This window comes from Pieris napi, chromosome 6, assembly GCF_905475465.1.
Source record: "Pieris napi chromosome 6, ilPieNapi1.2, whole genome shotgun sequence".
NCBI classification, from domain to species: Eukaryota; Metazoa; Arthropoda; class Insecta; order Lepidoptera; family Pieridae; genus Pieris; species Pieris napi.
In genome coordinates this window covers 3,578,517-3,593,776 of record NC_062239.1, presented here as the reverse complement: position 1 = coordinate 3,593,776, position 15,260 = coordinate 3,578,517, and the positions used below count along the sequence as shown (strand labels likewise).

General features: G+C 31.7%; 1 protein-coding gene across 1 annotated transcript in view; it reads left to right on the top strand.

The window, feature by feature from the left end:
* Positions 1-15,260, top strand: part of LOC125050618 (lachesin-like) — a 69,110-nt gene that overhangs the window by 44,465 nt on the left and 9,385 nt on the right. The window contains exon 4 of the mRNA XM_047650573.1: positions 7,871-8,078. Coding sequence (XP_047506529.1) covers positions 7,871-8,078 — 208 coding nt within the window. The remainder of the gene's footprint in view (positions 1-7,870; positions 8,079-15,260) is intronic.

Below are 15,260 nucleotides of genomic sequence, written 5' to 3'. Positions count from 1 at the left end.
GTTTTCATAATTACTTACATAGTTCCGAATAAGATTAAGTATCCTTATTATATAGAGTGGTGATATTTCTAGTGTGTAATATTTTTTGTTTTATATTGTGATTATTTTGCTAATAAATTGAATTTTAAACTGCTATCAAAATCGGATATTAATAATAACTCGCAATGACAGATAAAGTGAAGCTGTCTGAACCAAAAGCTGACGCAGACAGCATTGGCGGAGGGTAAATTAATGATCTTTCAATACAAAATTCCAAACACTTTATATTCACTCGTTTGTTTTTACTTGGAGCGGTACGTAAATAGCCGCCATTTAGTGCCCTCATGACAAACGAGGCTACGTCTTTTAAGCGTCGATTTATCACGCTAATGATATTTAAGCACTGTTTTAGCGATGATCCCGGTGACTTGCAAGTATCACTCATCGATATTGAAAAGGTCGTATGTATCTTTATTACAAAGGATATTGACGCCGTATTTGTAACTAAGCTTACGGACTCTCAATACAAAGCAAAAAGAACAGGGTAGATGTGATCTGTCAAAGTAGGATTAGGGAAGATGACAAGCAGTTGCGATTTCTTTTAGGATATTGTATTTTTCCTATGATAAATGGAAGGGAATGTTTTTGCGTTTCATTTCCTTGGATCTTGTTTTTTAATCTCAATAATTTAAGCTGACACCTCGCCCTAATATATCTCGTTCTATTTCCCATTCAAAATTCCGCTTTTATTACGCCGGATAGATAAAAAATTCATAGAAGGTGAGCATTAGTACGTCCATTTTTCACAGTTCGTCTTTTATTCACGAGTTATTTGTAACGAGATGAAATGGAGATAATTATTATTTTTGTTGAAACTGTAAAATTGAACTTATTTTACGATTTCACTAAGGAATAAACGTAAGTTTTTAATAACTCCCTCCTCCCTATGGTCTAAGATCCATAAATATAATCCATATGGGTTGCCTAGCAAATTTTAGTCCAGATTATTTTAATTAATATAAAAAAAAAATTTTTTAAACATTTCACCGGTATGATTATTAGATAAATTCTATACCAATCGAAAGTATGAAGCCCATAGAATATGCAAACGTTAGGTTGTTTAAAATCAATTAATTATGTATGTGTATATTTTTTATGTGACACTAAAGTATATTATACATCTTTATTAAAAAAGAAAGTTATAGTGATACATATATAATACTACCCTGATTAAAAATATTGATTGAAAAAGATTTAAAAAAATATATTTATTGACATATTAAATTAAAATATATAAAATACGTTTCATTAAATAAGCATCTCGGTGAAGGTCGTTGTATATCGGGATCTTATACTACTAGTCAGACAAGAATACACAGTCACTTATGTCTGTACGTTTACATGTTTTAAACAACGCAATAAATTGTAACGCAGTTGTAATAATGTAAAGTGACGTAAGTCATATTTGGGCGCATAGCAAACGCTTATTACGATAAATCAAAACCAATAACAATATATCGAGAAAAACCATTAATCTCCTAAGGAAATAATTAATTTTGAAACATTTATTAATCACGTATCCTTTATAAACAAGAAAGCATAGGTCCAATAAAAATCCAATGAATGGTTACTAATGAATGGGTCAGTTACTAAAGAAATAAGAAAGATATAACAAGTGCGTGGATAATACAAACTTTGCAAAAAATACGAAAATTTGCAGTAGTACGAGGCATAATAACCATAATAGTTATATGTAAGCCTGTGAAGTCGGTAGTTTCGCAGATGAATATCTAAACATATATGTCCTAAATGTACCGTTTAAATAATAATTTGTTAAACTTACGGTTTAATTGCGACAAAATTAATTTTGTTTTAAAATATCCAGGTTTTAAGTAACAAAACACTACATACTGCATTTTATTTGACTTACAGCGTTATAATTTCGTAATTAAATGTAAAACCCTAATTAGGTCACGTTTTCCCACGGTAAATCTAATGTATGTAATATTTTTCACTTAGACGAAGCAAATATTATTCAATTAAAACTATATTTAAGCTATGAATATTTCAGTTTTTCTATATCCACTATTACCCAGCATTTGCTATGCTAGCTTTTATAATATTACAAGACTAATTACAACATCGATCGATACAAAATAGCTGCTAAAACCGCCTATCATTAGTGGTTAGATGAAGTAAGAACGGAGTTTAAAAAAGAAGGGTGCGTGTACTTATGTACGCGCGTAAGAAGTTATACTTCTTTGGCATTATTAAAAATAGTTTTTGATTGCATGCAAATAATTAATTACAATTAAATAATCAAAGACTGGAAAAGGAGTCATTATAGTCAATAAAGTTCAGTTTACATTAGAAAAATTAAATAAATAAATATTTATTATTATTCTCTTATATTAAGTGTAACATAAATTCTATTATTATTCGAATGTTGTTGTAAAAAAGTATAACATCAAAAGTTTTAAAAATTTACTGCTAACGTAAAGGTTAAACTCTTAACTATATATATCATTATATTATTAGTCATGATAATGCATACATAATTATTTTATATTAGCTTAAAGTTAGCTGCTATAACCGTCTTGCATTTACGTTGAAGCAAATATAGCAATTGTAAGTTTTAAAAATGTACAATTGCTGTCTTAAAGTAAATTATAACCCTGCTTCTTGATACCAAAAGAACGCAAGTTTTGACATTACAGAGGCATCATATATTATAACTTTAATTCAGGGTGACCTTCTCAAATATAATGCGAACTTATTGGACCTTTTAGCTCTGATCCAATATTTCAGAGGATTTATTACTTTATTAACTTTACTGGGTAACATGAATTATGTTAGCCTTCCAAACTTTTTCTCCCGTTAGGCATATTCTTACCTTTGTCATAGCAATAGTCATGTATTTAAGTATTTACTTCTCAAAACTTTCCAGCTTTCAATATAAAAATGTATATTCTATTTGTAACTAAAGTGTTAAGTTTAAAGGCTTTCATTTCAAGACAAGCAGTCAATAAACACAAGAAACGTCAGCATATTTATTCTGAAATTAAAATAAAAAAAAAACAATTTAGGAAAAACAGTATCATAATGGAAGAGGAGAAATATTTAATTTCTTATTGTTTAACAGCTACAAATTGCCTTACAAATAAAACAAAAGAAATTCCTTTGACATCAAAGGTTTGATTAATTTATTGCGATACAAACAGGAAAGTCTTTTGACAAACTTATGTCACGTCATTTAATTTTTGTTTTCCCTTTGAAAACATTTGGCGAAGTAATACAAATTTTAATTAAAACTCACACAACGACTGATCGTTATTTTTCAATATACAGTAGAACCTCTATAAGTCGAACATCAAGGGAGACGCCAAAAAATTCGAGTTATAGAGTTTTCAACTTATGGAGGTCGTCTTTTGCAGGACAAACTTTGACCGTTTTGTATTTTTCTCATGATGTCTGATTCATTTTTTATTATTGTTGAAAGAGTACTCATTGGCAGGCCAAATTGTTCAGCAACATCTTTCTTTTTTTGACAGCTCTTCACAGCTTCGAGCACTTCTAATTTTTCAGCAAGACTCAAAGTTTTTAGTTTACGTTTCACAGCACTCATGTTAACTGTTGTACTAATTGATGTGTATTGCAGTAGAACCAAACTACTTCTGACAGTATTTAAGTCGAAAACAAATGACTGGCTTAGCAAAATTTCAAAGGGAATCAAAATTGAACACCTGACAAAGCAAGCAAACACGTGTTTCCATGAGTCATAAATTTATTATTGTATACTCCTAAAATGTTTTCTAAGAAACAATAGTGTACTCACATTGTCGGCAAGTTCTTAAAGTCGGTAACTTATTTTTGTTCGAACAATAGAGATAATAAATTCCAAATGATCAAGTTGTAAAGGTTGTAAAATAAAACGTTCCTATGTTCGAGATACAGAGGTCAAATTTAATTTTTCGAGTTATAGAGTGAAAATATGTACCAAAATGGCTTGGAGGGACTCGGTGATTATTTCGATTAACAGAGGGTCAAGATTTCAAGTAATGGAGGTTTTGGTGTTTTAAGGGAAGGGAACAAAACATTTTTTCGAGATTTGGAGGTTTTTGACTTATCGAGGTTCGACTTAACGAGGTTCTACTTTCAACTTAACTACGTAACCGATAACAATTAGTAAGTGCTTTTTTGAGTTATTTAAATGGATTCCCTGATGTATTTGTCGTTTCATACAAAATGTAATTATTATTGTTTATTGAATACAGTAAGTATACATTCGTCAATCAAATAGAATATAGAACCAGAATATTGTTAAAAAAGTGGTGGCACTATCTTGATAACGGGGCTAGTACAAATACTGAAAAATACCCTTACGGCTCATGCCCACGACCCTATGTCTATGTCCGGTCGACAGTCTTGTATGGGACACTATGACGCCATGCACACGACGCCGGCGCTAGCGCCGGCTTTCCGCGCAACCGGGCACAGTGCTCGCCGCGTCTACGCCCGGTGCGCAGTGGAGTATGGCAGTGTATGAGCGCATGCACACGAGACCGGGCCTAAACCCGGCGCGTGTCGACTACCTACGCAGTACGCACAACGCAATATTATATTATATAATTATTGAAGTCGACCAGGAATTATTAATTGGAGATATACTACTGCGCATATTTGTATCTACATGTCTAAGTTTGGGTTCCAAAATATGTAACATTTTTATAATGTTTCTTTTTTCATTCGAAAGTACTTCTCAAATTTCTCGTCAAAGTTGCTTCTGAATGAGCGTATGAAATGCACCATGATCTTCTCTTTCTGTTAACATGGGAGGTACCCAATGTCGTCTATGTATTTTTTCTCGTCTTTTTTAAGCTATTTATACATGTACCACGCAATAATACATTTCCTCTTTTTAACACTCAACATTTTATACGTCCACAATTCATTGAATGAAAAGAGCGTATGAAGGCGGCACCTCAATGAAACCGGGTTGTGTACAAACCGTCTTGTGTGCAAGCTCAGACGGTTTCTACCCGGCGCCGGCCAAAAACCGGGCCGTGTTCAAACCGGCTCGTGGGCATGAGCCCTTAGTCTTCGCTCTGGGACTATGGAGTGCAGGAACAGTCTTGATATAAAAGTCATGTTCGAACCTTACTGGCTTCAGAAATTTATGATTTTTTCATTTATGGATGTTACATTGAGATATTTATGGGATTATGTGTCATACTGTGTATTTATGGAGAAGTGTTTGAGTAATTTTTATATTTTGTTTTTAATATTAATAACGAGAGTTTCTATCTAAGTTATGAAAGATACAATTCAGACAGTGTTTTTAAGTTTACGTCATAAAAAACCTCTGTATAGTTTTAGCAGTTTAAAATTTGGTCATTGATTAGGTATCACAGGGATTACGCCTCTTTATGTAACAATCTCCATAATTCTATTGGAAATAAAGTTTAAAACTCTTTTTGATTCTTGTCCAAAGAAGTCAAATTATTCCTCATTAAAACTATTACATTGTTCCCTTCTACAATTATTGAAATTAAAAAATCTTTTTCTATGAATCACAATTTGAAACATCAGTCGTCCAACCATTAAACCCATTTGCATAATATCGTCGGCTTGTTACGTCTTTTTATTTTTCCCTCATTTGCTTTCTGCAGTATTTCTGAATTGAGTTAACAAACAAAGTAATCTTGAATATTAAATTATCATTCCTAGTTCATCTGAATTCAATTTAACCTCCATTTCAATATTTATTGATGTTGCCATACAAGCTATTTTGATTTCAAGAGAACGCAACAAGCCTAATTGGAATATGTAATCTTTTTACAATTTTTTATGATTAGGACAATGTTAACTTGATATTTTACAAGCAGTTATTCTTATGTCCATTGGCAAAAACATAAGGTTTTTTCGTTGATTTTAATTACATATTTTCTATGCAATAAAATCCATTAATATCTATATAAATACATGGCTCACCTAAACTAAAAAAAATACATTTTATACTTTTAGTACATATATTTATATCTGTGTAAGTTCTCATTAAAAACGCGTTAAAATTATTTACTGCTATAACATATTTAGGTTATATATGAACATATATATTATATATATTATAAAACTTAGCGATAATTATCCCGAAACACATTTAACTGTATTTGACCATTTTGAACCACTAAGCATCAAAACCACTAAGCCTAGATCATTTCGAATTTAGAAATAGATTTAAACCGCTAATCCTGAACTAATGTAGCAGAAAATAGCAAATTCGACATTGATAAATAGTATTGAGCTACGCAGTTAATGACAGAATTCGTATATTATTTCAAAGATATTATACGTTAAAGATATATTTATCGTGTAACACAACGATATTTTGAAATTCTTGATTCCACTTAATGCTGCCAGCATATACGGCGATGCTAATACATTGAACGAGAAAAGCTCAAGCTTGAGTCAACAAATATAAAACTTTAATAGGTTTGAAAATGTTCTCTATTTATTTACTTTATGCTTAACTCTTTGACTCTGTTCAAAAAAAAAATTATATTATATATATATAACAAGCGTACTAGTAAAATAAATCTAAACTCGATTCTATTATTTCGAAAGATAAAATAATAAATACATAATTCAGAGTAAAGTTTTAATTCTAAATAATATATTTAGTTAAAATCGATAAGATTATTTCTGAAAAACTATTTACAAATTTTTATAAAAATTAGTTTTTCAAACTGATTTTAATTTGCACACTATACTTAAATTACAATTTCATTTTTATCCTTTAAAGGACTTAAGTTTTTTTGACATAATCGTATAAGACGTCGTTTAGATCCATTCAAATTTCGTAAAATAAAACTCATCATAATTTTAAGTCATTGCTTTTAAAAGGTTACTATTTTCGAATAAATCCTTGAAACCTCTTTTGGTTCGTTATAAAATGCCGCAAGCCTTTCCGAATCTATTTGGATCTAGGCGTAAAAAGTAATATATTTCTGGACAATTTTGCTGGTTAAAAATATTTTTTACAAAATGGTACGTGGGCGAGATTTGTTCTTTATGTATTCAAAATTTTACAGTTATGGTTTATTTAGTAACTACACGACAAATAAGATTATATATAACTGTGAACACACTAAACCTAATTGCACCGCTTTAACTAAAGTACTGTCCTAGTAATCCTTAATTCGAAATACACAAAGTTTTTTTAACGGAATGTTTTTTCACGAAAAGCACTTTCGACTTTTGTACAGTCGTGTTTTAAGAAAACGAAAGTGATTTAGAAATTCGTTATGTTTTTCTTTAATGTGTAATATGTTTGGCACACTCATAATAGAGATACCTATTTAGTAATTTCTTAATATCATGAACAAAATTTATAAAAGAGAGAAGTAGTTTAGTGTAATAAAACCGGAAATAATTCTGATTAAAATGCTCAATTTTACAAACGTAATAAATGCTATTCTTCGTTACTTATATCATTTTAATCTTTATCTCTTTTAAAGGTACCTATACTTAGTTTTATAAGCGTGGCGATTACCTAAATCGCAGGATTTACGCTCCAAAAGTATAACCAGACGCAGGAAGTCTCTTCAGCATTATAAGCATGGCATAGCATTTAATTAATAAAAATTATTTTACTGTACAAGAGAAATAAATATATGCAATATAGTATTTGATATTATTATTTTCAAAGCATCCAGGTTGACCCAGGAACCTATTCTTAGTATTTTTAACATTCGATATTTAAATGCAGCAGAGTGTCAAGCTGATGGAAACTAAAAAAAAGATATTCGAATATAAAATGGTTACGTCTTCGAAGTTCTAAATTTGTAAAAAGTTTTTTCAACACCTGTTCTATATTCTAATTAATTTATAGGTAGCGTGGATACGAGCCGACGATCAGACAATACTGACCCTTCATACACGGTTAGTAACGCACAGTTCGCGGTATGCCGTCACCAACGACTCTCCCTCGTCCTGGCAGCTGCACATACGACCTTTGAAAATTGAAGACCGTGGCTGCTACATGTGCCAAATTAATACAAGCACTATGAAGAAGCAGATTGGGTGTGTCGATGTTCTGGGTGAGTGTATTTTAAAATTCGAACATAATTATTTTAGTCAACCCCATTATCATCGCCTTGGTGACTTAGTTACAAGACGTAAACCTGAAATTTTTTTTACCCCATACACAATAACGGATAACGGGACAAACAAAACATGAGTGATACTATCCTTTATATAACTTTAATTAATAACATTAGGAAAATTGTTGTATCAGGCCATTTTTCACTTCAAACGTTTTTCAATATAACCGTTAAGATGAATGCACTACACAGATAAAATGTATTTGGGGCTAGTTCCATATTGTAAAGATATTACTCAGACACAGATTCGATAAAATAACAACAACCTATAAAATTATTCAGGGTATTGTCAACTACCTAAAATACGGAACAAAACGGTCTTATCTAAGTGAATTGTATACTGGTAATCATTTATTCAGATAACAACCAGACAATAACTCCGCAAGCTCCAAAAACTCCGAAACTCTCAATGTTTTCTGGGGTAACTTCAGGGCTAGCCAAGCACTTTTTATATGATTTGTGTGTTTAATTGAAATGATATTTGCTTAATACGACTCACCAAACAAAGAACTCGACTGTAGACAATTAATAAACAAAATTTATAAAACGAAGGTTTTAAATACGGATCTAAATGTACTTTATCAAAATCCATGGTTAAATATACTTTATTATTTATACAGTTATTTAGTATCAATAACCTGTCAGTAAGTGTCTAAAAACATGTATTGATGATACTATGTGGACTGTAGAATAATTGTAATATAATATTAAATACTGAAATCGTAGATTTAAATAGAAGGAAATGCCAGTCACTGTACGGCCCTGATAAGATTAACATGTTTCCTGTCTGAAATAGATCCTTGGTGTCTTGGTAGCCTTTGCAGACCAAAAATTGAGGGCTGGTTTGTAGATCCATATCCATTATACATAGCATTACAATGACTTGCACACTTTGTGAATGTTATCAAAACCGGTGTTTTCTTCTAATAATATTGAGTCAAACACAATGTAAGCGTGTAACACTTCGTGACGTTAAATTGATTTTAAATTAGATTTCGTTTAATATGAATTAGCCCTTGATAATGGTATATCTGTCATTGAAATTGGCATTCGACCTATGCGTTAGAAAACCTATCCCGATTATAAAATTGCGCAGCTATTAGAAAAATATTTTTTTTATAGAATTTAACTGATACGATGGTATCGCGGCCCTTGCCTTATATCTCAATTAAAATTGTTTGCGTTCAGTGTCATGATCTAACAATTATTTTCTGTGTAAAACTCGATAAATGACCCAATTGTGTTATTACTAATTAATCTGTATACTTAGGAAACATGTAACAATATGGATTCTTGTAAAAAATTAATTACATATCCCGCCATATTTAGATAATATTAGAAAATAATGTGGTTATTTAGAAATGGAAATTAACAATAATTGGTTCCAATTGACCTATGTATTTGTAGCATTATTAAAATATTTATATTATGATTCAAGAAGTTATTAATAATTGATGCTTGTGATAAGGGAAGAATCAATGGCATAATAACTAAAAGCATAAAAACTGGTCCACAGAAGTGCTAGTAGAATAATAAACGCATGTAAAAGTTTAATACACATATTGGTTTCCGCATAAAACCCCTACCTAAAAACTATTAGGACTAGCGCAATATTAATTTTCCAATAGAGTTCTAACGCTGCCTTTACGCGAGATCAAAGGGGGGTTTAACCTATATCAGACCATAAATCGATTTTACCCGAATATTGCCATTGAATATATCTGCAGCAAGAACGGGGGAATTTCACTCAAATAACCTCTGAAACAAATGACTGTTCCCGTTCGATCACTTAGTTAATCGGGTCGTATAAATTAGGAATTTGTCGTTAGTCCCTACTTTGTAGGATAATTTATGGCCTACATAGACAAATATCTCTTGCAAAAAAATAATGTCTTTTATATAGAAGAATGCATTCTTTCGCAACACAATTTTAACAGAGGAAATTAATTGTTTTAAAGTGTATACATTATATGAAGATTTAATTTATTATTTATAATTGTTAACTTCACACTTTATGAACATAATATGTTAGAATTACATTTTTGAGTATGACAATCTACTTTATAAGCACGTGGCCTAACGTTATATAAAGATGATTTGATTTAATGGTATATTCTAAAATATGGAAACTGTTCAACTTTGATCTATTTTCAGTACCTAGTATACGTACCTAAGTATAAACAAACTTTAGTATCGTTAATTTTTATCATTTTCAATTCCTTTTTAACTTTTTAAATGATTTTTTATACAGGTCCACTCAATCTGTGTGGTTCTTTCCTCAAAAGACCATTTCAGACATCAATCTACATGGTCTTCACATAATCTTGTTATGTCTGGACTTTAAAAGAGACTGTGACCTCTGAGTTTGTTTCGGCGTTTCTTCTCAGAGCAGTCAGATAGGAAACGTCGATCTCATCTAGTTTAAAAAAAAAAATGTTTGACGTGTAAAAGTGTTTGTAAAAACCTACTTACAGAAATAAATCATTTATCATTTATCATTTATCATTTATAGTTTTCAAATAATTTCATTTTGTCTATGTGATGGGAAAACCTTACGAGAATGACAAGGACAAATATTCAAAGAGCAATGGATCCCTATATACGTTTACATATGAAGGAATGTGTTTGATATTATCTTTTATTATCTATTTGCTTATACCTCTTTCGCAATATGGAAGATATTTTATTATAGACGAACTACCTGGTGTCCGCAGGCTGCAAAACTGTTTCATTTTTATTTCTTACTTGAAGTTGCTGAACCACCCGTTTGCATAGATTCTCCAGGTACTTACTTATCTTCAAAATTACTTATTACTTACCTTTATTTGGCTCCAAGACTTGAAGTTGCTTGACTCACACCTTACCTCATGTCAACCATACATTCATGGTGATTGCATTGAAGAGATCGCCCGAAAGCTGCAAAAGGCCGCCTGTTTAATTATTATTTATCTATTCAAATGTTACTGATTTCGCAACGAAGTAAAAGAAATATCTCTTAATAGTATCTAGTAGTAGTTGTATTAACAAACAACTGTGCAAATCGTCTAAAAATTGAATAATTTTAACGTCAGATTCAAAGTTGAACTTATTTAATCTTAGTGAGTTAAACCCCTTATCTCTTAATAAAATAAATGTAAAATAGGAACAACAGCTGTCTTCAAGTTACAGCAATTTCATATTTCTGAGGAAAACTTCGTTAGCTTTGTTCGATCAAAGATAAAGTTTATATAAGTACAATTTATCTTCCTCGATGAATGCGTATTCCGAACTCATCAGACTTTTCTACAGTTTCAATTTATCATATCTATACTAATATTATAAAGAGGTAAAGTTTATGAGGTTTATAAACCACCTACATGGTGGTAATAGAAAGCCACGTAATTTTAGTGTCTATACTCGTATAGTAACCCGAAAAATTAATCGTGATAGTCGAATGAGCAAAGTAAGCCAAAGAAACTGTGGAACGACAACGTTTCTTACGAACACTGCCTTGACGATATATGAATCAGTTCTAGAGAAAGTTGTAGAGCTTGATAATGCCTACAAAAAACTCAGCGACAATATATCTCTAACTTTATTAGGTTAAAGTTTTGCTGGGTCAGCTAGTAATTTATATTTTTTTTTTTTTTTTTTATGTAATAGGAGGCAAACGGGCAGGAGGCTCACCTGATGTTAAGTGATACCGCCGCCCATGGACACTCACAATGCCAGAAGGCTCGCAAGTGCGTTGCCGGCCTTTCAAGAATTGGTACGCTCTTTTCTTGAAGGACCCTAAGTCGAATTGGTTCGGAAATACTTCTGTGGGAAGCTGGTTCCACATAGTGGTGGTGCGCGGCAAAAACTGCCTTAGAAAACGCTCTGTTGTGGAACGACGGACGTCGAGGTGATACGGATGGTATTTTGTATTTTGCCTTGACGTCCGATGATGAAACTCAGCTGCAGGTATTAGACCGAACAACTCCTCTGAACACTCTCCATGGTAAATGCGGTAGAAGATGCAGAGAGATCCTACATCTCTACGCAACGCCAAGGGATCAAGCCGCACGGAAAGTGACTGGTCGTCGACGATTCGAACCGCTCTTCGTTGAATACGGTCAAGTGGAAGGAGCTGGTACTGGGGAGCTCCCGCCCAGAGGTGAGAGCAGTACTCCATGTGGGGCCGAATTTGCGCTTTATATAGTTGCAAGCGGTGGCCCGGAGTGAAGTACCGTCTCGCCTTGCTGAGCACACCAAGCTTTTTGGAGGCTAATTTAGCCTTTCCTTCCAGATGACCGCGAAACTGAACGTTATTCGATATGTCAACGCCCAGTATTCCGATGCTAGCTGAGGCTTTAAGGAGAGTGTCTTCGAAGAGGGGAGTAGCGACAAAGGGAGTTTTTTTAGCGGAAAACTATATATAGGAAATTCCCTCTATATTATGTGTGTGTATTGTACTAGTATGTGTTAACTTCGATACTGCCTGACAATAAATATTTTGCTGCTTTAATTAAAACCTTTTTCGAATCGCCTTTGAACGTACTAAATCGGAACCTATGACTGCCCCAACAAGGAACTCGAAGTTAAGTACGTAGTCGAAGAAAGTATGGACGTGATTAATTATGTAACACTTCTAGGTAGATACAAGGCGCCGACGACATACGACGACCTTTACGATTTGGTCTCAGATTTTTGCATAGGTTTTATATAATTTCCTTAATTATAGGCAAAATTTATTGACTGTATTCTGTGTCTCGAACAAGTCGTTATTTAATTTTGGGTCTAACTAATTGCGGGTATAAATAAACATTATTGTACTCGGGAAATTACAGTTTTTAGATTAGCAAGACTCATCCACTAAAGTTATTCCTATTTCACCATGCCTCCTGCTAATAGAGGACAAATCTTTGTTTTTAATTTATTTTATTATTATTAATTACTTATGATGTCATGTGGAACATGGTGTAATGGTTGGAGCTCCTTACTAACGTTGTGTAAAACAGAGTTTATTGCCAGTTCTTCTCTTCCGGTCTACGACCTTGATTTGAGAACTGGCAGTAAATGTAAAATTAAAAGCATTTCCTATTTATATCTTTTTTGACGTTCTTGTACATTGCGTTACCTATATTAAAAAATAATTTTAATTTTTTTTAAGTAGGTACACCGCGCATAAATTAAATGCATCAACGGCAGTTTCTTTTCCTTAATCAATATTACTATTATTCTACGGGCTATTTTATTTATTTCTGCATTTTAAATTAAGTATAATTTAATAATGCTAATAAATCCACGCATAATTTTCAAAACACAATTTAACATAGCACATAGAAAGCATTCAAATGTTTATATAATTTGTGTATAAAGGCGTAGGTACGGTAACAATTTCCCTCCTGTAAACATAACGAATAAAATCGTAAAAACCTCCCCGGCATAACAATCCCATGATATATAAATTACTTCGTTCACGTCGAGTTCCATTGTTTTTTATAATGCCCACAGTTGGAATGAAAATAACCGAAAGCTACCGAAGTATTCAGCTGTAAAATACGAGGAAATTTCTTCTAAAGATTTATTATCTGGTAATATCGCATTGAATTTGTCGATATTTAGAGATTTACGAGCAGGTGTCTAAGTAGGCTTGCGTAAATATATCGTACTGAGTTATTACAAATACTTTTGTACTTGTCAAATTATGTTTTTAATTGGAAAATTATTTGATCGGTTACATAACTAATATTCACAGATCCTAGTTTAATGAAAATTTTAAATTTATCTTACTAGACCTCATTTGTAACTCACTTTATTATAATATGTAATAAAAAAGTTAACAGCAAGCCAGAAAGAACTGTGTCTGAAAAAGAAACTTAATTAAGTCAAGAATTGTTTGATTTTATAATTACTATCCGATAGAATAGAATACTTTGCGTTAAATTCTTAGTACTAGAAAACCAAGCAATTTTATTAAGAACCAATTATCTTAGCTTGCAACTTGCAGGATCACAATTTATTTTTAATAACTTAAAAGGCTTTTAGCTAAATAATTCTATTATGAACCTTTTATCTTAAATTAATACATAAGTTCTTTGAAGGTGCTCACTCTCACGTATATTTTTTAATAAAAAACCTTGTTCGTATTCAATTATAATTTACATTAAACTATATGAAAATTGGAAATACAACATATACTATATCTATCTATCTATACATTCATGCCTTATTCCCGAAGGTGTAGGCAGAGAGTACCGATTTTCCACTTGCTACGATCCTGGCATATCTCTCTCGCTTTATCCACTTTCACGACATTCAGCATACATATTACAAATATAAAATTAATATAAAAAAACATCCTTAATCACATCCCCCAAAACTCATGTACATAAAAATTTAGTTTCGTCTATATTAAAACGAGTGTGTTGTATTAAATCGTAAATGGTTATCATAATTTTAGTGGTTTCATAAAGTAAGATGTATGCAGCATCTTATTTATTTTAATCATATTTTATTCTTTCAATACCTAATAAAATTGTATAACTTCTAAGAATATGTTGGCAGACTAAGATTTAAGAAAAAGTGACAGAACAATAAACTACCTAATATATATATAAGATTTACGTCTGTAACAGCCATTTCTGTAAAAAGCTGATTATACAGAAAGAAAAAGTTTCGCCTCGTGTATAAGTTTATTGAAAAGATATAGACTGAAAGTTCGCTCCATAAACCACGTAAGTCTATTCGCCTAGAAAAATGTCGGCGTAAAGCGTTAAGGTTGTTATAGAGCCTTTCCCGAAAATTGATTTTAATAAAAGTTCAAAGTAATTTCTAAGCTCAACGATCACAACTCCTAACTAACGATCCAATTCAATATTTTTACCTTTTTCGTATATAAAACTCTTGTAGTAAAAGTTTTTGCTTTGAATCGAATGTTTTTATAGCTCTCGATATTAAATTACATATTTTGCCTTTTCTGTATATATTTTCTGTTTCTACGATGCGAGTGGCTTTTCATAAATTTAACAAAAAATCTCTTCGCCTAATATTTCTATCTAAAGATTAAAATTAAGTAAGAGCTTTCAATTAGCAATTTAGAATTGATAGGATATCGTTAATGTATTTGGCCAAATGTTTCTTGATGAACTAGAATAG